This window comes from Nilaparvata lugens, chromosome 6 (genome assembly GCF_014356525.2).
Source record: "Nilaparvata lugens isolate BPH chromosome 6, ASM1435652v1, whole genome shotgun sequence".
NCBI lineage: Eukaryota > Metazoa > Arthropoda > Insecta > Hemiptera > Delphacidae > Nilaparvata > Nilaparvata lugens.
Window position 1 is genome coordinate 43,289,228 of NC_052509.1, and position 27,774 is coordinate 43,317,001.

Here is a 27,774-nt window from a genome sequence, read left to right on the forward strand (position 1 = left end):
CATCAACGTTAGTAGACAGTTGACTATAATACTACCCGTTCAAAAACATCGAACATATTGAAAATGTATCTTTCCATCAACGTTCTAGACAGTTTCAGCCAGTCCTGATAACAGCGCTCACACTCACATTCCGGGACGACACGTCACAGTACGATAGGACAGAAAGCTTTATGTTTATCTAGGATTTTTTCTAGACATTTTAAATTGATAAATTATCTATTAATTTTTGAGAAAACATAACAACAGGTCAATGTAACTTACTGAGCGCGAGGTCTACTGTTCACAGAACTACTAGTGATAATAGTATTGTTTTGATAATTAATTAATAAATATTTTTATTTTTACAAAATCTGTATAATAATATGGTGAATGTGAAACAGCTGCATCAAAGAAATTATCTTTAAAACATCTGTTTAGAAAAAACATAGTTTTGAAACTTCGTTTTCGCCACACTGCACAGAAAGCAGCTGTTTTCCAGTCCCTACGTAGATCTGAAAGACCTTGTTTGCAGACGACGTCAGAAAAGGGTTTCTTTTCCGGTCTAGGCCAGAAAGTTGTCTCTTTCCAGCCGCTCATGGAAGTAGTTAATAAGTCATCCGCTAGATCGGGCGAGTGCCCACTTTCATCATCAGCTAAAGTCACCATGATTTCAGTTCCAGTTTCGAATCAAACTAGTTCGCTTCGCAACCAGTTTTATTCAATTATTTATTGTTGATTAGTGCATTCCGAATTTTCAAAAATGCTTGAAGATGACTGTGGTATTCCAAGTGAAATTTTAAAAGAATCTGAAATCCTGACTGCAAATCTTCTACCACTAAAATCAAGAGATAGGTACGATAGCTTAACGAGTATTCTTTATTTTGTATTCTTTATTTATTTTTGTCAGCAATACCTGTAGTGTGGCGAAAAATATCGTTCGCACCACGGGCAAAAATGTTTTTCCAGCTCTCAATCTTTTCTAGTCCTCGGCCTACGGCCTCGGACTAGAAAAACCGATTTCGAGCTGGAAAAATCTCATTTTCTGCTCTAGGTGCGAAATATACTATTTTCTGATGCAATGTATATAGGCCTACACGTGGAATGGATTATTAATTTTTCAGCTGGAACAGTTTTTTGAGACAAAGTGCTAAATAAACGTCTACAGTTATATCAATGCTGTATCGGCAATATGAATACCCATATGGCAGTTAATATGTCTTCGAATAAAGGTGTTGATATTTTTACATAAATAAATTATTCTCTTCCATTCTTATTTAATTACACTTCCAAAATTATTCGAGCCCTGATAGAATGATTGACTCAGTGTACAGTCAGTCGAAACTTTTAATATTGAAATAAGGGGTATTTTTTAAATCTGAACAAAAAATAAGGTCCTATGCACCTTTTAGATTATTCTTCAAATGAAAAATTAGTTTTGTGGGTTGTCAAAACTTCCCCTGAAAGATTTCTGTGTTGAATAACATGTTTCTTGCCAACAACAATCAAACTCTTTGTGAATTTAGATAATGACCTATACTGTAGATTTATATAATTTTATTAATTACATACATGGGGATTGAAGTATTTATTTCAGTCAGTTCATGGTTAGTTGATGAAATTGATTATCAATAAAAAATGATTATAATTTTATCAGAACAGAATTAGTTGGATGAATTGTCGTTGTACTGAATTCTTGGTCAACAATATTATATTGGTATTTATCAATTCATTATTTTTCCAGAAGTTATTTTATTTGAATTACAAAATATTTATCATGTCCTATCAATTAATCATTCGTAACAATGAATATTGTGCAAAACATGAATTTAATCAAAATGAAAAAAGGCCAATATTCTTCTGTATTCATGTTCGCGGATGTGTTCGCTTGTTTACTTACACTTGTGATGGATAGCCAAAATAATTGTAAAGCAAACTGCACGGCGAATTGTAATAGAGGACTCTGTTTGGCTGAAAAGTTTAGCGTTCGGGGTGCGGTTCGGCGAACAGTTGAAACAGAGGCGAGCAGCACGGCGAACGGTTCGGAGTACGGTACGGCGAATGTTTGACAGCTGATTTTTAACTTTATGAAACATGCTCATGTTCGCTGAAAGGCGCGATGTTCGGCGGAATGCACAGTTTGCTGCGCGGTTCGAGGTTCGGTTCAGCATGTGTGGTCGCACCTTTAGATGTTACAGGACATATTTATACAGATCACAGGCCAAAGCAACATAATAATCTATAATATAATAAAGGAAAGAACTGGCTTATACACGTACGGAATAGGAAAACTATATTTGTCACATAATTACGTCTTAACTACTGGACTGATTGATTATAACTTTTGCGTATAGATTCTTAAATAACCGATGATGATTATAGGCCTATTTTCGATTCTTCAAGATTTGATTACATCAAGCTTTAAATTTGTCATGCTTCCAGTTGTAGTATGGAAGCAGCTGAATATTTCTTTTAAAAGGGAAATTAGAAGATAGGTGTGATTGGGAATCCTATTCGAATAATAAAAACAGGTTTTCCGTCGACCCAAATTTCGTCCATCATTTTTGAATCCAACTTCATTTTTTTTATTGGAAGGTGGTCATATGATATATGATTTCGATACAGGATTTCAAGAATAAATATGGTAATATTGATATATGATTTCTATACAGGATTTCAAGAGAAAATATGGTGAAAACCGCACATTGATATCTCAAACCTTTCAAAAGTTATTCTAATTCAAAGATACTGATATATAATCCATCTATCTATCATCTTCTAACGTATACACGTGTAAAGGATGAGAAAATTATGTTTAACGCATCATCACGTCTGAACTACTGGACTGATTTACTTGAAATTTTGCTTATAAATTCTTAATTAACCGAGGATTCTTATAGGTCTATTTTCAATTCTTCTAGATTTCATTACGTCAAGTTTTCAGTTTGTTAAGTTTTAAAATAGACCCTTGCGAAGCACGGGTTACCTGCTAGTGTTGAATTTTCAGAACTATGTTATATGAAAGTGACTTATGTAGCGTTGGTTTATAGGCTATTGCTTTGGAAATTTGAAGTTGAGAAACTAAAGAAAAGATTTGTAGGCAATATTCACTAGAAACTTGCAACTAGAAGAACATTGCTAGTCTTAATTACATCACCAGCAATGGCAAGGTCACCCTGGTCAAGCACTTGGCAAAAGACTACTAGCAGATGCAAGCTCTTACTTCACCAGCTGGTTGGTGAGGTTGGAAAGAGGTCAGGTCAAGCAGTTGATTGCTCTGATAACTGGACATGGCCAGTTAACATCAGGAAACATCTCCACCCAATTGGACAGAGAAATGAATGTCAGATATGTAGGCTTTGTAATCAGTCTGAAGAAACTGCCAAGCATATCATACTCTATTGCGAGAGACTAGGGGTAAGGAGAAGGGCTCTGTTTGGCTGCAAGCAACCAGGAGATGAATGGGATGTTAGTATAGGGAAAAAAACTCCTGGATCTTGTAAAGTTCACAGGTATTGGTTTGCCCAACTAACGTACTTTGGACACACAATAAGCTTCAGTTGACGTGTGAGGTTCTTTGAACCTTTGGATCCTTGAATCCGTCCCTTCAAAGCATAACGTAACATATCTCTCAAGAATATGGACAATGTAGCCAGAAGTCTTGTAGCATATAATATTACCTTTGGTGAATTTCTGGAAGAACCCAACTGGTTTTTATAAATAATTAGCACAGGAATGATTGCATCTGTGAATTTCATTTGATTACTGACATTGATGCCACTTCATGCTGCAGATTTTTGCCACCACTCACCGCTGTTTGAATTGGAGTAGTTCACACCATATCAGATTCATATTTCGCACTTCTTATTATAAAAAGATCTGTTGCTGTGTGAATCAAACGTCTGATGCTCTAAGTTACGTTGCCGACGGCAGTGTGAATGATGTTCTATCTTGAAAATTTCATATGCTAATTGCTGATAAGTAGAAGAAAAAATAGTACACTTTTGGTGAGGGCTAGCCTACTTTTATTTATATCTAGAAATAAAAAAAAACTTTTTTTAAAACTTTATTCGCATCAAAGTTGTGCATGAAAATTAAAGAAGGGTACTTTGATTTTCTAATTTCCAGATAAAACCATATGAATATTTTGCACACTTTGAGACGAAAGATATTTTTCAATCTACAATCTAGTTCTTTTTTCCAATTTAATACATTAACACCTATGTAAAAAATATTTACAGATTCAATTTTGTTCTTTGTTAATTTATTTCTTATTCATTTAATGAGGTTCCTACTACTTATAAGTATGATATTAATTCTAGTTACTACACTTTTGCAGATGCAGGAGTTGGAGATGAAGCTTGATAATGAAGCAAGTGCTGGAACCAATGTGATTGCGTGTAGATTCCCTCTCCCCAACCGTCCTTGTTCGAAGGTAATTGGTAGTGGTATAGACACTGTTTGGGTGTACAAGTTTCGGTGATACAAATCTAATGAATACTCTGTAATATATAATAGTTAGTTATTACAACACGGTCAAATTATGAAGTAAATAATAGAGGTTGTATATTCATGATTATCGTGTCTAGTCAAAGCATTCTTGAATGCATCAAGTTGTCTACTTTTATTTGTACCATTAAAATAACTGTCAAAAATATTGTTGCTTTACTTTTAAAACCCCCAAGAGAACATCTATTTTTGACCGAGCGAAGTGAGGTCTAAGATTCAAGTCGACGGTTTGGCAATTCTCTTAATGTTTAGATGTTTAAATGTTTGAATGTTTAAATATTTATATGTTGCGCATTTACGGCGAAACGCGGTAATAGATTTTCATGGAATTTGACAGGTATGTTCCTTTTTAAATTGCGCGTCGACTTATAGGTTTTTGGAAATTTTGCATTTCAAGGATAATATGAAAGGAAAAAGGAGCCTCCTTCATACGCCAATATTAGAGTAAAAATCAGACTATAGAATTATTCATCATAAATCAGCTGACAAGTGATTACACAGATGTGTGGAGGAGCCAGTCTATTGCTGTATTTCCCTAAGGTCTATAGTTTCAATCAGGTACTTGTGGATGAGAATTCTGTGTGAGGTCTACTGTTCACAGAACTACTAGTTATAATGATACATGTATTGTATAATTAAACAGATTATATATTATAATCAAATAATAAAATATAAAAATATTGATTTTGGAAAAACTTCAAACAATTCTAACTGATATCTAACATTAGCCGTTTTCACACACGACATGATATCGATGACGCAAAAGGTGAAATTAAGTCAGTTACAAAAACATCGATTTTTGTTCGTACGATATTTTGCCGTCCATATGAATTCTATTGGATTAAATGGAACTTGACAAACATCATCAAACATATAGCAACGCTATATCTAACTTGATTAGTCTAACTTGACCACTTATAAATTACACTTCTTATGGAAATCATATATGTTTATTTTTTCTGTATATTATCACATAGTGTAGCATGTTCCAGATATAACTCTAACCAGTGTGAAATCCTACACACATGATTGAATAATCTATTTAATTTACCTTGAATACTATATTTTTCTAATTTTTTAAAAACCTAGAATCAATTGAAATATTATCTCTTGTTAACAATTTATATATTCTCTTTCTCTTCTCAATTAAGTAACTTAAACTAGTTACTCAACTAAAGCTCAACTAAATTTCTTTCCTGTTCAGTTGCTTTATATAAGGTTATTCAATGAAACTATACTGTACACATACAATTTTTTTTTCAATTTACTTTTTTTATTATTATTATTTTTCTAACGTCGGTTAGCCTATGCTTTTTCACATTACACTTTTTTGTAATTACGATATTACACCAAAGTGTTAGTTTTAATTTATTTCAAATTAAAATAATTGAGTCTTTTTATTTTTAATTTGTTTGCTCTCAAATGTACAGTACCGTTTAATTGAATGCCTGGTGACCGGTTAAGTTGTCATAAGAATGATAAGAGACGTGTTCGATGACTTGGATCTTCCATTCATTAAATGCACAGAGTGCAATGACATTAATTATTCTAAATATTTATTTAGAGATTAGGAGGGCTCAGAGAATAGCCGGTGTCATGGGTTTTCAGTAATTCACCAAAATATTCGAAGCTACGGAAGAAATATTGATGAATTTTTAACTGTTTTACATGGACTTGAGCATAAATTTAATTGTATTATTTCAACCGAAGCATGGCTAAAAGATTAAAGTAACTTAATTACAATTCCAGGATACAATTTATTCATAACTTATAACAGCTTGAATCAGAGTGATGAGTCGGTTGTCTATATTGATAGCGAGTTATCAGTAGCATGAAGCGAGCATTTAATTGGCGGCCTGGCCACCTGTTTGAGTTTGAAGTTTGAATGGGCGGGTGCAACATGCGAGCTTCTATCCGTCTATCGCAGTCCGAACTCCAGCCTCTCTGATTTCATAGACGCACTTGAAATTTATTGTAATGAACATTCAAATAGCTCTATTCGGCTATTAGCCGGTGATATCAATTGCGACTTACTGAATGTTGCTCCCAACTCTCTTGAAGAACGTTACGTGAATGTATTGAACGGCGCGGGTTATGTGGCATGCATAGATAAAGTCACTCGTTCCGCTAGTGGCACGTGTATTGAACACTATTTTATCATACTCTCTATTTTATCATATACTACTGTTATAGTCCTCTATAACAGATCACTATGCCATATGTTTGAATTTAGTATCTTCCAACTCACTCAAGCCCACGAATGTTGATAAATTCGTTTCAAGAACAGACTGGAACGAAATTTCAAAATCTCTTTCAAGCCAAAATTGGGATAGCGTCATTGACCAAAATTATGTTTTTATGGCTGCTGACCAATTCACTAAAATTCTTTAGAATGTTATTGAATCCAAAACATCAGTGATTAAACTTTCAGCTAAAAAAACCAAATCAAGCCTTGGATCAGTGCGCGACTTGTTAACTCAATAAGGCATCGTGACAAACTTAGATGAAACTAAACAGACAGACTTTTAATCAAATTTTAAAGAACGGGTTTAAACAATACAGACATTTTCTTCATTCTGCAATCAAACAAGCCAAACATAAATACTACAGAAACAAAATTGAAGAATCTTCTCATAATCCAAGAAAACTGTGGGCTGTTATTAATGAAATTTCGGGTCGTCCAGCCAATAAGCAACCTTTTCCAATAAGCGCTTTTACTCAAAGTGGAGAAACAACCAGCTCCGAAGGAATTGGAGAAATCTGCAATGATTTCAACCAATACTTTTCGGCAGTTGGGGTAAACCTGGCTGGTTCTATCATGGTGCAGGGTGCGCCAGAAATAGAAGATCAAGATCATGCAGTGGAGACTGTATTCGAGTTTCAGCCAGTTTCGAGACAAGAAATTGCTGATGTAGTCAAGAGTCTAAAAGGTCGTTCTGCCCCTGGCCACGACAGTATCCTAACTAGGGTTTTCAGAGATAACTTAGATTCACTAATTTCACCTATCCATTACATAGTCAATCTTAGCATTGCGGTGGGCCGTTTCCCGTGTGCTCTCAAAACTGCCAAGGTAATACCAATATATAAATCTGGACAAAAGAATGTCTTGTCAAACTATAGGCTAATTTCTTTTTTAGTAACAATGTCCAGAATTCTTGAAAAATGTGTCAAGAAACAATTATCCAAGTACTTGCATGAGAATGACTTGATCTCTGAAAACCAATATGGGTTTCAACAATCAAAAAACACCTCTGATGCTCTTTTGATTTGACACGGCATATTTCAAATAATCTTAAGATAAAAAATAAAGTTTTAATAACCTTTTTAGACTTGGCAAAGGCCTTTGATTCTGTTGATAGATCTAAACTTATCACCAAACTCGAGATGTGTGGCATCAAGAACAACTCACTGCAGTGGTTCGAAAGTTACTTTGATAATCGACAGCAGTACGTTTCAATTTATGGAAAGTTTAGTGAAACGGAACCTGTTAAGTTTGGAGTGGTTCAAGGTAGCACTCTTGGACCTCTTCTCTTTCTCATCTATGTAAATAATATTTCAAAATTGCAAACTAATGGAAAATTGTTCTTATTTGCTGATGACACGGTGTTGGTGTCAGCTGAGGGCACATGGGAGAGGACCTATTGCGGTGCATCATTAGACCTTGCAAGAATTGAAAACTGGGTTGATCACAACTGCCTGACCGTTAATGTCACAAAAACTAAATACATGTCAATAGTAACAAGAAACCAAGCTGATCCTGGCCAACTCATGTGGAAATGCACGGAGTCAGAACTGTGACTGTCATTCCCTTGAACGAGCTGATTACTACAAATACTTAGGTGTTATAATAGATAACAAGTTGAGTTGGGTGCAGCATATTCAGTGTGTCAAGAGCAGACTCAGAAAATTATTATTTGCTTTTTCTGAGATCAGCCAAGTAATGAGCATAGACCAGTGCAGAATGGTTTACTTTGCATATGCTCAGTCGCTGATCCAGTATGGCATCCTGGCTTGGGGTGGTGTTTCCTCTACTGTCGTTGAACACCTAGCCGTTACACAAAGAACAATAATAGAAAAAATACTAAAAAGAAATCACAGATACCCGACTACCTTGCGTTTTTCAGAATTTCCGGTTTTAAATATCAGACAACTTTTTATCAAATCACTTTTAATTCACATAAAAAATACAAAACTTAGATCATTGGCGAAACAAATTTAAATTCCCGGTATGAAATTCCCATAGGTCCAACAATAATTATGAAATTCCTCAATTGACACATGGGTCAGAACTATCAAATTCATATTACTTAGCACACATTTTATATAGAAACATTCCAAATGAGATCAGAGAGGCTGAGGTGTGCTGTTTGGCCGTGTATAGAAGGGGTGTCGACAGGTGGCTATATAGCATTGGCTGGGAGGCAGCTGAAGCCCTTTTCTGCTCTCGTTACACCCGCCAACAACCCTTGTAGAGATAAAACTCCTTGAAATCATTAAGTGCTTTTTCTTGACACGATATAAATTTTATTTTTTTCCTTTTTTTTAATGATAAATTATTCCTTTCTCTTATTTGTAACCCAGCATGACAGCATGACCAGTCTCAGAGCCATCCTTTCTCATTATAAATAAGTTATCTTTCTTTATTTTTAAAAAAATATTCATTTACTTTGTAATTATTATAAGAAATATTTTGTGATTGCAAATGTGTTATCCAAGGAACTCTCCTCCACACGCAGATGATTGGTCTTTGTGGGGGAATTCCGTGTACTATATGCATTTCGCTTGCTATTTTTGTAAAGTACCTATGTTGTAAAGGAGGAATAAAGATTATTTGAATGAATGTATGAATCTGTTTAGTCTAATAGAATTTTAAGACGGCAAAAAATCGTACGAACAAAAATCGATGTATGTGTATCTACAACATGTACTGTCCACCGCTCGTAACTTGGCTTCTGAGGTCTGAGGCGTAGGGGGGAAATGAACGAGTCGCGCCATGTTGTTGACAACTCGGTAGTGTGACTACAAACCGTGCTCACTAATAAAGCTATTCACCATTCAGCTTTCAGTTTTGTTTCCGCAGCTGACCGGAGTAAACGTCGAAATGTTGTGTTATTTTTTCATTAAGTTAGTAGCCGTTTCAAAATAGTTATAGCGATTTATTAAATTAGTTTTAAAATAGTTATAGTGATTTTGTGGAATAGCCTCCGTAGAACTAGCATTTTTACAATGTCACAGACTGGGGAAACTTCTAATTGTCACAACATGGATGTACATTTTAATTTATTTTTATTAAAATATATTTTGGATGAACAATATTGAAAACCAATAGAGAGTAACTCAACCATTATCCCCGTTATATTGTCATAGAATCCACCCTTTTTATTACATCTTACAATAAGTCTAAGCGAAGTGATATTCAGAAAAAAACAATGATTTTTTTAGTTTCATCGAAAAAGTTGAATTCTGAGTTGAAAGTTGAACTTGAATCTTAAACTTTATTATTTTATGTAACGATTGAAAACGTTAGGATGTAATTATAGATCGCTGGTTAAATTACAAATTTGGTGGGATGGTTATTGCTCAATTACATTTGGCGATGGCAAATAGACCACAGCGTTTGTGTCTACCTGGCTCTCCAGTGCCATATTTCACGCCTAAAACTGGATCGACTGCATTCCTTCCCGAGGCCAAGTTACGAGCGGTGGATAGTAGTTAACATCAAGGTACCTAGAATAAAAGTTACTGGCCACGCGCATCTCGATCTTTTAATGATCTGAGTCAGATGATCGGTGTGACGTCATTGGTGCTCTAAATATCTATTCTTCCTATCTTTTCAATGTTAAATTGAGCAATTTTTAAGTCTTTTTCTCAAAAAGTAAATAACTTTTAAGTCCCATCGACATCTCCTACAATTTATACAATATTTATCTTCAATTTTTCTAGAAATCCAATACTTTTGGACAGCTGGATCTTTCAAAATGATCGATTTTGTAAGAGCCTGCAAATCAAATACCGGTAGCGCTTGCTACCACATAGAATGTGAGTGATGTGTATATGTGATAAAAATTATGTTTCTAGATTGTGCCTTGGTCAGTGAGTAGAAATAATATTTAATCCAAAGTTCTTTATCAAAAATTTAATTGTTAATCAATCCAATTGTTTATAACAAACAAAAACATCAAATATCATGATATAATATCATGAGGAAGGAAAGTGGTGCGCTTACCATCTTCATCCATTGATCATGCACGTTCTCCTTCTGATGGAATGCCCTGCACTAACAACCTTTATTCTCTGCAACCACTCTTGATTTCATTTTTATCAAATTAATATTAGCTTTTCCTTCATATTTTATGTCTTCTGCATTGAGATTGGTATTAGAATAATTTTTGAAAGGATAGATATTGGTTGAGTTTGTAGAAGAATATCACATTGAACAAAGGAAAGAGCTTAAATGTGTACAACGTAATAAATAACGAGAAAGCTCAAGATAACTATTAAAGTATTCTAGCCAAGCCTAATTATTATGATTATAAAACAGTGATTGAAAAACTATAGACCTATATTATCATTCAAAGTATTACTAGGAGAAATGGGCTACATTAAGTACCTTTTTCCACGTTATAATTTTTGGGATATTAAAACTTTGAATAAAAAACCTCTAGTAGAAAACCTTTGAAGACATTCATCTTTTCAAATGTTGCAAATTAAATCTATTCATTCCTTCTACGAATATCCCTTCTTGTAGTATCAAATGAGAGTTCTCTATCTCCAAACCGGTATGCCCTCACACTATCGAGCATTCTGGAAGATCTAGGAGTTCAAAAGTGATGAATTTGTAAAAAAAAATTGATGATAAATATTGTATAAATCGTAGGAGATGTCGATGGGACTTGAAAGTTTGTACATTTTTTAGAAAAAGACTCACAAAGTTGCTCGAGAAAAATAAACATAAATATTGTATATGACCTTAACACACAACTATCACCTGCTTAAAGTATGTGGATATGTGTATATCATTTTTCCTGAATTAAGAGTGCACTCCTAAAGGATTAAATTATGTTGAACCGGCTAGATGCTCTCTTGATTCTATGTAGGCCTAATATACAGTAGGCTGCAAAGACAAGATATCAAGGATTTTGAGAGAAATAATATTAGGCCTATACTCTTAACAATGTTTTCATGTTTTTATTTCCTTATTCATGATCGATTTATCAAATTCATTAGCATTAAGTAATTGAATTACAAAAGAGCCAGGGAAAGCATGTTAATTTTAATAAGATAGCAACAGGTATTCGATGTGCAGGCTCTTACAAAATCATCGATCATTCTGAAAGATCCAGCCGTCCAAAAGTATTGAATTTCTAAAAAAATTGAAGATAAATATTGTATGAATTGTAGGGAATGTCTATGGGACTTGAAAGTTATGTACTTTTTGAGAAAAAGACTTAAAAAGTTGCTCAATTTAACATTGAAAAGATAGGAAGAATAGACTTTTAGAGCACCAATGACGTCACACCGACCAGCTGGTTTGGATTTGTTACTGTGCATCTTTTCGTGGCCACTACCTTGTATTCTAGGTACATTGGTTAACATTGTGTCAAATGGAACAGCTTCCAAGGGTTTCGGACGATAGATTTAATAGCGTTGAGAGAATCGTCGCTTCCACTGGTGTCGGACGAATTCATCGTCAGACATCGAGTGTCTTGAACACAATTTTGTCAGTTTGAGGTTGGGTAGCACACTATCTGGGCTCCAGTAGCAAGTTTCAAGGAACAAGTAGAATGGTTATTAAGAATAATTATGACGTTTTATTCTCATATGAATAACTTATAATAGTCAAAATATAATTTATAATGTATAATTATTAAAATAGTCAAAGCCGTGTGTTAAATTTACAGATGTCATGTCGGTGGCGATAAGTATGAAAGGCTTCAATGATATTGTCCGACAATCAGACGACATTTCATCTGCGCATAGGCTTATAGGTTGTTTTTGAAAACGGACATTTGTGTTCCCTAATGACAATCTTCCATCAGCTTTCAATCAAGAAGTATGATGATTTTCAAGTGATTGATAAACATTGAGATGAGAAAATCAGTTGATGAAAATTAAGAATTTCCTTCATATCCTTGTAAACAGTAATATTTTTTGCATTTCAAATCTGTTTATTATCTCCTACAAATTGAAACTTAATAAATTATTTACAAAGTATGTACAAGACATCACATAATTACAATCTGAACGATTGTTTCCTCGTCTGGCTTGAAATCGATTCACTGGAAAATTTCCAACTTGATAAAGTTCCACAGTAATGAACTAATCTTTTGGTTTCATATGATTTCAAGCAGTATTTTAATCACACAATAAATTGTGCTATGATATTTATAAATCCTAAAATTGGAATTGCAACATGAATTATCATTGAAGTTGTTGTTAACGAGCCATCAGCTTTCTCAGACATTATTTTCAACAAGCATGGCATTGAATAAACATGGATGAATCCAGCTATCGCTCCTGTGAATCTGAAATTAAGAACAAATTGAAATTAATAGCCTAAGTGTAATTTAAACACATAAATATCATTCTTCACAATTATTCATTCTGTAAGTTTAACATTTCTAATTAGCTTACGTTTATACTGAACATTACGGCAACCTTTACATCTTCCTATGTTTATACTCACTATAGTCGATTTGTCTAAATTCAGCATATTATTATTTAGTCATTCCTGTTCAGTTGAAGCACTTTTGATTTCAAAGGTGTCTAAAATAGTTGAAAACTGAAGTTTCTAATTTGAATTTTCCAATCACTCATTTTTTTCCCTTGTACACCTCTTATGTTTAGAACTAAGGGAATCATCATAAGGAACAAATATATTCTATAATGAGGTATAAAATGAATTCTAGTTACCTAATAATGTGACCAATTTGTGGAAAAACGATTGCAAAGAAGACACATAGCGAGACAATTACAGCATTGAAGCCAACCACTGATGAAACGCTTGGATAGTTTGATTGGAATATCATTGTCAGCACTTGATTCCGAAGCATGAAGAGAATAAGAGGGTAAACTGTGATTAGTTGGAAGAACAGGAAGAACCTCGCAAACAAAGTCATAAAGTCGCCTGTCAAAAAGTTGTTCAGTATGTTCTGAAACATGAAAAAATATGCATTACATAGGGAACACCGAAGAGTTAAGGCTGCGCAAAGGCTAAAAATAAACTTTCTACTGGTGATATTTTTCAAAGTTTTTCGATTTGTATATCAAGCTAACAAAACGAAAAAGTTATCTCAGGAAAACATTTTTTTCGATCATTACTTTTTGAGATATGAGCGCCTAAAGTTCAAATTTTTGGGACAGAACAATAATTCAAATTCGGTAAGAGATAAAACCAAGAGATTCAGTGGATAAATTCTTTATGGTATTGATGATTGAATAAAATAAAAATTTCCTGAAAATATCAATTTTTGATAAAGTTATTTGATTTACTAAAAATGACCAAAAATAACTTTTTTAAAAACTTTTAAAATTCAACATTTTTTAAAATTTATATTTTCAGGAAATTTCTATTTTATTCAATCATCAATACCATGAAGAATTTATCCACTGGATCTCATGGATTTATCTCTTACCAAATTTTTAATTTTCTGTCCCAAAAATTTGAGCTTTAGGCGCTCATATCTCAAAAGTAATGATCGGAAAAAAATGTTTTCCTGAGAAAACTTTTTTATTTTGATAGCTTGATGATATACAAATCGAAAAACCATGAAAAATATCACCAGTAAAAAGTTTATTTTTAGCCTTTGCACACCTCAACTTTATAAGTTGAGAAACTTCAACATTATAAACTCAAGCTGAAGGTTCTTGGACGTGGGCTTTCCTTTTCATTTCCAGTTTATAGAGTAACACATTAAGAATCAAGGTGATATTATTTACTAATTTTTTTTATTTAGTACATTATTTCAAATTATTTTTTCTGGTTCTTCTTATAATGTTATTGAGGATTATAAGAATTTTTTTCCACAATTGAAATGTTGCAGTATTAACTAGCACATTAGGAGTTCTTCAATAATTGATGAATAATAAAGTTAGCCTATGGTACTTTTCTGTGAGTTGTGTAATTCTGAATGATTAAATAAATAAACAAATCATAATCATTATTAATTAAATAAATTCGTAAATAACAATTATTTTTTCGAATAATGATTTGTGTTTTCCATCATTTTTATCCCTAAGAATTCAAATACAATATTATATTTCTCTTCCATCACAGATACAAATACAAGTAGAAATGCATCCAAAATTTGTTAATTTTTAATGTTAAAAAATTTTAAGTGAAAGAGAAAATAACAACTGAATCATAAAACGGATTTCCATAGTCTACTAGCAAACTAGCCCAATTAACAATTTTTATATGACTTCGATCCAGTTCATTATTATGCTTGTATCGATTCGTTTTTGCGTCTCATTTCAAGTATATACATTATTTCAGTTGAATAGAAACAGAATACCGAATCAATTCGGATTCAAGTATAATTGAGCATTGTTCAACGGTAAGTCTTGTTCCAAGACGCATCCTCCTAGCTTCAAAATAGTGATGTTTCTCGTAAATTATTTCTTCTTTTTGTATTACAAAAATGGTTTATCAATCACTTGAGGCAGGGCGCCGAAATTATGTGGTTTCCTTCAAGTACTGCCGAGTGCCGACTAGAGTTTATTAATATGATTGTACAGTGATATTCATGACGATTGATGATGATAAATGGCGAAGAAGCCTACCGTACTACACAATAATCAAGCAAAATGTCCATAGCAATAGGAAAATTACAATAATCCATATAATCTAATTAAATCCATGCATCTTTTTAAATCTTTACAATAATTGTTAAGAATACAAATTGCATACAGTATATTAAATAATAGTTGATTAAATAATACTCACGTCTTGGATACATGATTTGGCTGCAGGAAACGATACATATATGACCAATCCAACGAAGGCATAGGTTGTACACACAAGAATATAAGCTATTGATAGGTCCCTTTTCTGAAATATGCAATAATCGTATCAAAATACTGGTTATTTTGATCAATAATTCAATTCACCTTACGAATTGGAAGAATATGTGAACATGTATCATAGTAAATAAAGTATCAAATGTTAAGCTATATTAACTTTCACATAGGTTTTTGCTTTCAAAGCTCAATAATTTGATTAATAGTAATTTCTCGACCATGTGAGGATGAGTTTGAATAATCAGAAGAAGTTCATGAAAAATAGAAGTATAGTAAAATCTTTCATCATTTACTATCTTTTAAATGCTAATCAGTGTTGGAGGTAGTACGTTTTATACCTAGTGCTAAGATAAGATATTAGTGTATAAGATATTTTGCAGAAATATTTTCAAAGCTATTTTTATGAGTTCATCGAAATACGCCTTTTATAGTGTATGTTCTAGTCTTGAGGGAAAAAGAAAATTTGAAATAAAACTTGATATCAAATATGTACCCACACACAATCATTCCTGTAACTAGATTGTTTCCACAAAACCGGAATTTCCTTGAAAGAAAAAACCGTGCTTATTCTTAACATTTTTTGACTCAATATTCTGAAGATCAAAGTAATCAATCATATCCAGTCATATTATTTTTAGCATTTATCTGTTATCAAATCTAATCTTTCAAAACACTATATCATTTTCCAAACACTAGTCTAAAATTAACTGAATTTATTCTCTTCTCATAAAGATCTGCATTATTGGAATTATGTAAATATGAAAATAACAAATTTCCTGAAAAGTACTTACATTGTTTTCTTGCTTTTCATTGCATTTCATCAGGTTTATTATAATATTGTGTATGAATAGAGATAACGTGAGCATTCCAGACATTTTTGGAAACGTCGTCCAGTGTGCGAAACTTGTGTAATATTCACTTTCAGGATCATGAGACACGTTCACTCCAAACACAAAAAACTTCACTAAAGCGAAAAACATTATATACATGACAGCCATTGTTCCTGAAAAAATGAAAGCGTTTAGAATTTGCCAAGAATCGAAATTTATAATTTATAATTTGCGAAGAATCGAATATGATATTCCGGTTTGTTTGAATGTGTTCTGGTTTATTGTACTTTAGTCCAAGATAAAGTTATTATGTTAAGTGACTCATCCCCCAGCACAAGCATTATGCTTAAAGAGGGATGAATCATTAATATTTCTTTAAGAGCACTTTCCTTCCATTATTGTTATCATTCATTATTTATATGCTATTTTATTTTTTCAATATTGTATTATTTTATCTTCACATAGAGTTCTGTTTATTCACTATTTTATTATTGAATGTTTAATAATTATGAAATGCATTTGTGTTTTTGAATGTAATTTATTTTTATTGGTTGAATAAAGCATTTATTTATTTATTTATTTAAGTTACTCAGGTGTAGAAAATTATACTTGTGACTTGGACTTGAGAAATGAATTCTAATGAATGGATAGTGAATTTAAGAATATTCTTCAAATAACTATACAGATGATGTAGCCTAGATCTGTCTTTAGGATTTCAATATTGTTAATTGTTATATTGATTAATATTCGAGGAAGTCCATTTCACTATACAGGTATATTGATAATAATTTCTCTAAAGGACTATCATAGGTTGTATCCGTAGGAGTTTATTCATATATGCTATCACAGAGAATCCTGACTTGAAAAACTACTAAGAAGAGATTTAATCCTAATTATGATACTCTCTATGAAACCTCCTATTTTGAACGCCAATTTTCAATTCAATAATTATAATTATTGTTCATATTTCATATAAATTCATTTCCAACAATATTCAACTAGCAGGTAAAATGCAATCTCCTTATGTCCAGCAAACATAAAAAATTACTTGGATAATCTTCATCAGAGTTGAAAATTCTAACCAAAAATAAAATGAGTTAGATTGGTCTAAGCTTTTTATTCATGAGTCATGCGTTCTACCAATTACACCACGGATTCATTTGGAGGAAGCTCGGTTTGATTTGACATAAACTTTGAATCATAAAATTGATTCAAGAGATTAATAGATCTATAAAATTATAAAATAAAAATTATTATAAATTGATCAATTGAAAATGGAAATATGCCATATCCGTCGTCAGTAAATTCAGAATGCGTCATTCGTGTATTTCCTATCCCGTACATGTATAAGCCAATTCTTTCCTTTTTAATATTATATAGATAAATATAAGAAAGATATCAATGTTGATAGAAAGTCAGAAGTTGATAGAATTCAAGATCTATTGCTGTTGATAAATTATGATCAGAGTATTACTCAACTTACTCATTTTTCGCACAATTCATTCTGAGAAAGAAACCTGCAATAATCTCACCTAGCGAAGTGAACTTCGTGAAGAATGTTGGAGATTTGAAATTCAGTACTGGAAATAAGATTAGGATCAAATAGAGAGGGACTGTTCTGTGAAGATTCCAAATAGAGTTGAATGTATCATGAGCCTCTTCTGCTCTGCTTTCCGCGCTTGTGAAGTTTTCATGATTGGGGCATAATACTGCAACAAAAACGAATTAAATTATTAAAGCATTGACACAACTAGCAGCTATTCTATTACAATCATGAACAAAATCTTCGCATTTATATTATAATTTGGGGAATTTTTTTTTTCATTTTTTATCATTGATGAATAAATAAATTCGGAAATTTTATTTCTGTGTCATACTGTACTCTCACTTGTTAGTATTTTATGTCAGAAAACAGTTCCCCGTTAGTCTCAAGACTGGATAGCAATTTATCATTATAGGCCCATATGAAAAAAAAACTAATCTAAGATGTATTGCGGAAATCCATTCACATTATTTCCGAAGTGAATTCTCAGTTTCTAGACAGCAACAGATATTTATAGAAAAGTCAGGACTAATACGTATCATACTGTATAATTATCAAGTAGATAGATAAAAGTAAGACTATATTACGATTGTTTTTAATCTAATAGGTAATAGCTAAAGTTATATTTTCATTAATCCCTTGAGCAATTATAATTTTCTATTATTATCACCAAAAGCAAATTACAAAGCTATTTCAGTGATAAATTGTAAATTATTCTGCTCTTCCATTGAATGAATATCAGAAAAGAAAGATCTGTTGCTTTTTTATCTTTATCCTATTGTAGAATATTATTCATTATGAAATTTTGTAGTGTTAGTGCTTACTCACTGATTACACGGAGTGATTATTCATAATTACTAATTGTATGATAATAATAATTATTAGTAATTGATTATTAATTATGAGTAATTATTAATTTTTTTAAAACGTTGTAGATCTGTAGAAATTATTACATCACTTGATAATTATTGCCTACTTTAGGATGAGTGAGGATCGTTTCGCCATTCTATATAGGCAGGCCTCCTCTGAGACACAGACTGACCATCACATCAATAAAAATTCGCAATTAAGCAATTATAGATAACAAAGCTTTTTAGAATTAACTGAGTTTTTCAGGAACCGGAAAGAATTTAGAAAATGCCAAAGATTCGAAAAAACAATAGAAAAACTTCAAATTAGTCTGATAGTGTACCGTAATGAAACGGTCATCACTTCTATAGTAATAAGTGAGATAACTCTTTCTACTAGGCTACAAAGTTTTTAAAAAATGTGTAGGTAGTAATATTCAAGTACCAATTATGATATAATTATTAATATTATGATTGTAAATGCTGTTGAATATTTAAATAAGTATAAATTATTGTTAAAGAGAGTTTAGTATGAGAGTAATTAATGACTGACCGGTGGTCGACCATGTTGGTTGCATGTTTGAGTCGTTTCTTAGATAATCTGTAACCAATAGATTTATATTTATCATTAAAAACAAATAGTTTTTACCATGACTGAACATTTTGAAAAGAGGTGTAAAAGTATATTTTAGCTTAAAAAGATACCTACTGTATTTCAAGGAATATAATTCACCTTGAGAATAAATACCTGATATATATTTATATTAATAATAATCTATATAAAAGCGAAGTGGCACTGATTCATTCACTTGCTCACTCACTCATTCATAATCAACAGAACTAAAAATCTAGTGGACCAAATACGTTCAAATTTGATATGTTCAGTTGGTCATCTAGAGGCGCACTAAGAACGGATTTGAAAAAAATTCCAAAGACACGCCTAAAATCAGCATTATTCCACCGTTTTTCTGCGTTTTTTCTACCCATTTCAAGAACTAATTGACAAAAAATGTTCAAATTGTGTACACAGGCTCAGCTGAGGTATAAACATGTTGTATTGGAAAGGTTTTGAAATAACGCCCAAGTACCGCCCATGATCGGCGGTTTTTGAGCCTTTTCTAGGCCTTCTCAAAAACTAATTGACAGATCATGTTCAAATTCAATACAGAAGTTTAGCAAGGGTTAAATTTTGTCTCAAGAGGTCTTTAGAATTTCGCCAGAGATACGTCCAGGATAGATGTTTACTGCGTTTTTGCAGCATTACTCAGCGTTTCCTCACATTTTTTTTATAAATTAATTGGAAGAAAATGTTCAAATTTGTTACAGAAGTTCAGCTAGGGTCTAGAAATTTTGTGTTGAGAGTAGAATGTTCTTTTGAAAGGGCTTTGAAATAACGCCGAAATATACGCCCAAAATTTTCAATAACAGATTGACAGGAAACGTTCAAACTTGGTAGAGAGGTCTAGCTAGGGTCTAGAACGTGATGGGAGGACTTCAAAATTATGCCAAAGATACGCTCAAAATTGGCGTTTTTTCTAAATATTTCAGCTTTTTCATTATGTTATAGACACAAATTATTGGATTTTGTTACACAGGTCCTTCTAATATTTTTTGGGGTTTTGAGTATGCATAAGTTTTTTCCAAGTTTTCAGGAACTTGAAAGTGTGAACACTATTGTATACAAAGGTTCAAAGTTTTTCATTGAGTTTTCAATGCATGTTTCTTCATTTCTCAAGAATCTCAATTCATACTTGAAGAGGGTTGGATATCGATGTTTGTCAAGTTCTTCACATCCTTCCTGTTTCAAATTCCAAAGAACTATTGGACTGGACTAAAATTATTATCATAATATATTAAACAAGGCTCTAATCGAGAAAGAACTGAACATTCATTATTAATTAATAGTATTTTACATATTACGAATTTAATTCATTCTTTCGTCTGCGATTCTAAGAGATTTGTAAATCAATTCAACAAGCCAGTTATGTAGTTGTAGAACATTAACTTTAAACATCCTTTTGCACATATATAAATTTATATAATTCAGCAGAACAGCAGTTAAACGAATTTATAAAGTAGAATTATGAGAAATTTTTTTAATAGAATGACAATTCAATGCTCTATAATTCCTGTATACATGTAATTTTTATGTAGAATTTAGTTATATTTCTATATATTAAATATTTTTATCAACTTGGGACTCTTGGACTCTACTAGTAAAATTTCAAAATGTAATGAAATCGGGAAAAAGCTTTGCTTTTACGTGATCCCTACTTGATGGCTACCCTTTCATATTGGCAATAAAAAAAATCTGGTTTGGACATTTCTATGAAAATTGTTGAACATTGGACTCTGTTAGGGTAGCGTACCGTACTGAATATTCCACAAGATAGTGACTGATATCGTTACAGGCTATTTTTTGATAGCGCAACCCACCAGTCACTGTTTTGAAATTTGACTTGAGATATTACTGGAAACTGAAATATTTGGCAAACTTAGATGGAACTTACAGAAGATGAAATAGACGTTGTGATAGAAGAAATTCGACAGCAGAATCCAGTAAATAATAGCTGCTCCTGCTAGAACCAGAACAGAGAATAGTTTTGCAATAATTTCAGCCCATGGACCGATGAGATCCTTGATCAGTACAAATAGTTCAGCTCCCTCTCCAGGTTTTCCTGTAAACATAAATTTTAATTAAATGCAAAAAAAAATTAATGTTTGATTTCTGATAAATGGAACACGTAGAAATGGAATGAAGTCATAAATATATTTTTGATTGATAAATTTTATACAAGACAATATAAAGCAGTAGGCTACTATTGATATTGATAATGTGACAAAGTAAAATATATTTCGAGGACTATTTCTGTTTTAAAGGTTGGAGTCGTCTTTAATTTTCTATCAAAATGAATTCTGGTCTTTCCAGAAACATTTGATTAATAAAATTATATTGATTTCAGCAATAATTTGTTTGGAATCATCCATCAGAATAAGCTATAAGTACTGTTCTTCAATTTTTAATACGATCCTGATTCATAAATCTCAATTTAAGATATATTAAGATGAATATAATGAATATAATATTTCGATCTCTATAGATTTTATGATTCAACATTTTATTCAATAAAGTAGCCTAATAATATATTATAGTATGCTTATAGTATGTATACAAAATTGTATCTCACCATTTTTGCTATAGATAGATACATTGAGGTAGGCAGTGTAGAGACAAACTGAGGCCATTACTAGGCAGAGCAGAGTACCGAGGAGTGGACCTGACTCCCACATTCCCCAAGGCATAGCCAACAGTGATGTCCCCACCATTGTATTCCATACTGTGAATCTGAAAACATATAATTGTATCAGATTATTTGTGCATTCGATTTTTCGAAAAGTTTCATAGTATTGAAGCTGTAGTATTAAATTTTACTGGAAGCTGGAGAGATTTTATCCATTAGATGAGATACCGTATAGTTTTAACAAAGTAACATGTACTTCAACTTTGCTAAGCAAATGCTGGATTGATCGTGGATCTGACACCATAAATCGGACATCAATTATGTCACACCTCACTCAATTCATAATCATAAAACGTAACGGTGGAAAAATTTCAAATGAAGAGCAGAAACGCGTGTTGACAATCATTACTATTAACAAAAAATGTGAAAATGTGATGATCATTCAGGGAGCGGAAGAAAACTGTCAGAATAATTATTAGTAGAACAGAAAGTGAAATGAAATCGAACTTATTGTTAAGAAGGGTAAGGTGATTTTATCTCTCTTCATTACTATTATAAGGTAAGAGTATTAGATTTTTCTTTAATTAGTTCATAGTTCATTACAATGGAAGAGGAAAGAAAAGAGGATATTGATAAGTAGTGACACAGAATTACAATTATATAGGAGTTTATAGGAATTATAGGAGTTTTCTCTGGTAGTGAGAGGTACGGTAACCATTTTTTATGAGGCTGGAGTCTGCCAATATCTAGGAGCCTTTTTTGTTTTTGTGGTTATTGCATGGCCTGATAAGCAAAGAATATAGAATGTAGGTAACAAGTATAGAATGTGAAATTATATTATGCAATTATTATTATCATCTGATGATAAGAGTAAAGCCATCTTTGTAAGCTGAGGGGTCTGGTCATCTAAGAGTCCATTATGTTAATAGATTACCTTCAGTAAAATATCAATATTGTTCAATAACAAGATGAATAAGGGATAAGTTTTTAAGCATCACATAGCTTCTTTCCTAAAACCATTCAATTTCCATAACACTCCCTAGTTCCAATTTCCAAAGTTCGCACTCTCATCGCGGGGAAAGTACTTTATAGGGAAACTCGTAGGGAAGCTAGTCTTCTCTCTATCGACAGAACAATTTCGAGCTCTATCTATAGACAGAACAGATCTGTGTGAAAAGTTCACCGAGTGACTGAGTAACCATGGTAACTCGGGTCATTGCTCCCACGGTGTATACGCTAACGCTATAACGGGCAGCCGACGTTGTAATCTCCAAATGAATGGGAGATAAAAATGAATTCGTCCAGTAAATGTGTGAGAAAATACTTATTTCCAAGCTGATTTAGAGCGTTGAGGTGGGGTTTCACATGCAGAAGTAGTTGGGAGCGTTTTTTGCACGTTTTAAGATGGCGAACGTTTTTGGGAAAGCTGGCTGGGGGGATATTGAGTAACGGGTGGTTGTTTGTATTGTGGAGTGTGGAGTGCATTGGCTTTGGCATTGCCGTGCCAGCCGTCACAGTGATCGCTTCCGCATTGCTTCAGTTGCCGGTCGCCGCCCCAACCGCCCCCGCTTTTGGGGCGGCGTGTCAACTCAAATAAAGGTAAGATTAACATTCTCCAAATTCAAACATGTTCTCTATTTAAGACAATAACTGCAGAATCGAGTCAAGATAAACTGAAAGGGAAAAATGTGGTTCAAAAGCTACAGAGGTCAATCACCTTTGGCTATAATGCCGGCTGAACTTGAAAATGTTTCGATGATATCCTATTGTCATCGTTACTTGAATGACGAAATGAAACGTAGACAGTGAGTGAAACATGATTGAACTCAGTACTATCAAAATGATTGTCAAAATTAAATATCACTAGTTTGTCATTTGTCTTTTGTCTTTTCTCTTAATTTTTAATCTTTGACTTGAATGTTATTTATTTGTCCTCTGTCAAAGACTTGTGTCATTTATGTGCGGGTGATAGATTAGAGATCAGAGTATTAGAGGTCGATATTGATAATGAAATCGAACCCAGCATCGCTGATTGAATGGAATATCACCCAGAGGGTAGGCCTTCAGAATGTATTAGGCCTACTTCTATACCTTACTCTCAAATATAGAATGTCTGTACCGTATTTCTATAAACTCTGGTGTCACGCTCATAACAATCAAGCTACGCTGGTTGTCGGCTTTTCTGAGTATTTCAAAGGAATATATTAATGATATAGTGAAACAATAAATATTTCACAGTAAATAATGAAAATGTTTCATTCTGGTCCTTTCTGCTGTTCCAAACTTAAGCTATATTTTAAATTTATTACGATCACTCTTTGAATAATTTATTTTTATGACTTTACTATTATAGCTCTTCCATTCCTACAGTACAAGTTTTCTGAAACCTCTAGGAATTTTTTTTCTTTATTAGGTACCCACTTATTATAATATATTACCCATTTATATGATGATGAATAGACCGATCTACACGCATAGGAATACAAGCATAGTATTCATAACCAATTCGAGCTATGGGTGTTTTCCAAATCTTCTCAAAGAGTGAAATACTGCAATTTGATTCATAATATTAATATTATTTCTGTAAACCAATGATACAGTAAGAAAAATGCTTAAATTTGACCTACCGGTTTCATCAAATTCGAAAATTGATGAATGAGAAATAAACCGTCTTGAGGTGATTATAAGTTTGAATGTTACTCAACTTCATTTGGAATACGATAATACGATTCAATCTCTCGCCTCCCTCATTAAAATATATCCGCCCTGGGAATAAATTGTACCGGTACTATGATCTATGAGACAAGTAGGTAGGTAGATCGCCGCTTCATACTGTATTTGAAAGAGATCTGAAATGTAAATATTATAAGTACTGTAAACCATAATTTTTAGATTCCAATCAGAATTTTTAGATTCCAACACAAATTTTTAGCATGAAGCTTCTTCTTCTATCAATAAAAATCCAGTTCAAGACAAAACTTGATTATCAGCAATCAAAAAAATAGAAAAATGTTACAAAAAGAGGTCTTATAAATATCGCCATTAATCATCAAAATTCATCCTATAACGATAGCAATAGTCATAATACAATCTTGATATTACTGTATCTTTATAATTATTGTATCAAATCAACATAGAAGCTACTAAGAGGAGAAATGCGTTATTAAATCATTACGTATTCAAGATGTTCAGAGCTTATAGGTTAATCTTTATCTAAAGTTCATTTCCTAGTAGATTTCAACATGGTTTAATGGTTTCCAGGGTCCTTTAAGAATGATCAGTTGATCATATAGAATTTTCGGACAGTGATAGATTGAGGTAATTCAGAACTTGAAAATTGAAATTGAGACTACTTGGTATCATAGGGAATAGTTTCAACATTCTGAATCTCATCTAATCACTCTGAAAATAGTTTGAGGTTTGAGGGAGGCGCAAGAAACCCTGGCTATGAACATGCAGTACTGTCTCAATAAATTAGTAATTGATAGAATAAAGATTCTACACTGTTATAAGAGCATCACGTATTGTCTCAGTGGCCCATTCATCTAAATTAGTTTGAATTATATTTGAACCGTTCAAATCTGCCTTCAGATCGGCTAAAAGTGATGTGATTTTGGCGTGTTTTGAATGGTGTGAGGTAGGTCAGGTCATTGACCCTGGGTTGGCGTCTCTACACTGCGGCAGGCAGTCTGTTGGATGGGGGGACTTGGGGGTAACGGGGGTTCCTGGTGGCCTCGAGAGGGCAATGACCTTTCGCTTGAATTCTCGCTAAGATCAATACCTGGGTCCTATCCACACCGTCAAAACACAGACTACAGACACCCTCCCACACCCATACAGTTAAACACTTTCTCTTTCATCGCTTTTATTAATATTGATTGAATCAATATTAATAGTGATAAAGATGCACCATACAAGCAGCTTTAACTGGTATTGAAATGAGCTTCAATCACTGCTGAATAGATTTTTTGCAGTGCTGAAGTGATTTATGAGGATGATAATATTGATAAGTAGATGTTTAAATATAAGGTTTATGTGACATGTGACGAAAACCTAAAAATACCATATAAGGATCTAGAATACAGTAAATATGATAAGAACATTTTAGATAGAAGAAGTATGAATGAATGAATGAATGAATTTATTTGCCAAAAACAAAATACAAAAAAGCTTTACAAAAAATAAATATGAGTACCGGTATATGCTACTGCACTTAAACCAAGATACATACATTTATTTAATTAGATATAATAACGAAATGATATCCTCTATATTATAAATAATAGTTATAAAATGAAGATTCAATTTATGTTCACATGCATAAGTACAGTAGGTGAGGCAAAAACACCGGCAAAACGAAGGTTCCTTGTGCGCCAGTGTGAGTCGTAAATCAGCTTAATCAGGGATGTAATATATAAACTTGAATTTTAGCGTATGACGTGTTCGAAAATATAATTTATAATATGAAGTTGATTATAAAAGTCAACGATTGGAAATAATTCAAGTTCAGACATGCCTCTATGGCTCTTTTTCTGTGTTTATTATTTCGGAAATTATTAAGTGGAAATTCACTTTCTAGTATATTTATGAATTTACTGCTAATGTAGTAGAGTTGCCTTCTAAGAAGAGCGGAGTTGGTGTTATAACTTAACTTATATTTCATATTTTCTTATTGTATTAGGTCTAAGATTATAATTTATGTCATCGGCTAGAGGGAAATTATGCTCGTATTTAAAACTGTAATTTGTTATGCAACTAAGATATAACTGTCGTATAGTTTTAACATCAAATTCACTGAACAAAATCTTACTATCATAAGTTCTAGGTTTCTTTAAAATTGTCTTTATGATGAATTTTTGTATTAGAAAAAGGTTTTTAATATGGGTATCGAAAGTCCCACCCCAAACTATTAAACCATATCGCATTAGGGATTCTACTAGTGCCGTATATACCTGTTTGCATTTTGAGAAAGATAGCACATTTTCCAATTTATTAAATTTATAAGATAGGTATTTTAGTCTCTTACATAGGAAGTTTACATGGATGTCCCATTTGAGACACTCATCGATCCATATACCAAGATATTTGAGGTTTGATTTCCTATTAATAACAGGGCAGGAACATCTATCAATGTTTGGTTGATTTATTGAAGAATATTTTGAATGGATTTTTAACTTATATTGATTGTTAGGTTTACCCTCTCTATTTGCTGAAAAAGCTATGTAATTGGTTTTTTCTACATTTAAACTCAAAGCATTAGAGTCCATCCAATTCTTCACAATATTCATATCTTGCTCTGCAACAATGAAAGTATCATTCCAATTATTTTCTGAAAATATAATAACTGAATCATCAGAAAAAGATGAAATTCTCCCATTTTTTAGCTTAATATTCAGCAAATCATTTACATAAAGAATGAAAAATATTGGTGAAAGTACAGTTTCCTGGGGCAGACCGTAAGATGACAGTTTCTCTATACTTTTATTGTTAAAATTTGGAATCTATCTTCCAATTAACTTCTTATGAACTTTAATGAATGACCTCTGAAACCATACTTCTCCAATTTTGCCTTCGATAAATCCATGAAGACTGCAAGTGGTTTTTCTTGGAATTTAACATATCTGTTACATTGTTTACAAAATATACTAGTGCATCCTCAGTACTTTTATTAGGTTGGAAACCATATTGGTTTTCATTAATAATGTTATTTTTTGTATGAACTTCATTATTCGTTTTTTAAATAATTTTTCAAATATTTTGGCAAGGTTGCTAATTAAGCTTATTGGTCTATAGTTACCTGGATTATT

General features: G+C 32.5%; 1 protein-coding gene across 6 annotated transcripts in view; it reads right to left on the reverse strand.

The window, feature by feature from the left end:
* Positions 1-12,305: 12,305 nt before the first annotated feature.
* LOC111056721 (sodium-coupled neutral amino acid transporter 9 homolog) overlaps positions 12,306-27,774 on the reverse strand; it is a 34,698-nt gene continuing 19,229 nt past the window's right edge. For all 6 annotated transcript variants that reach the window (XM_022344111.2, XM_039430848.1, XM_022344115.2 and 3 more), the window contains 8 exons: positions 21,914-22,071; positions 21,236-21,403; positions 19,279-19,326; positions 17,867-18,043; positions 16,296-16,507; positions 15,431-15,535; positions 13,399-13,637; positions 12,306-13,010 (listed from right to left, as the gene is read on the reverse strand). In XM_022344111.2, coding sequence (XP_022199803.1) covers positions 12,845-13,010; positions 13,399-13,637; positions 15,431-15,535; positions 16,296-16,507; positions 17,867-18,043; positions 19,279-19,326; positions 21,236-21,403; positions 21,914-22,071 — 1,273 coding nt within the window. In that variant the 3' untranslated portion in view covers positions 12,306-12,844. The remainder of the gene's footprint in view (positions 13,011-13,398; positions 13,638-15,430; positions 15,536-16,295; positions 16,508-17,866; positions 18,044-19,278; positions 19,327-21,235; positions 21,404-21,913; positions 22,072-27,774) is intronic.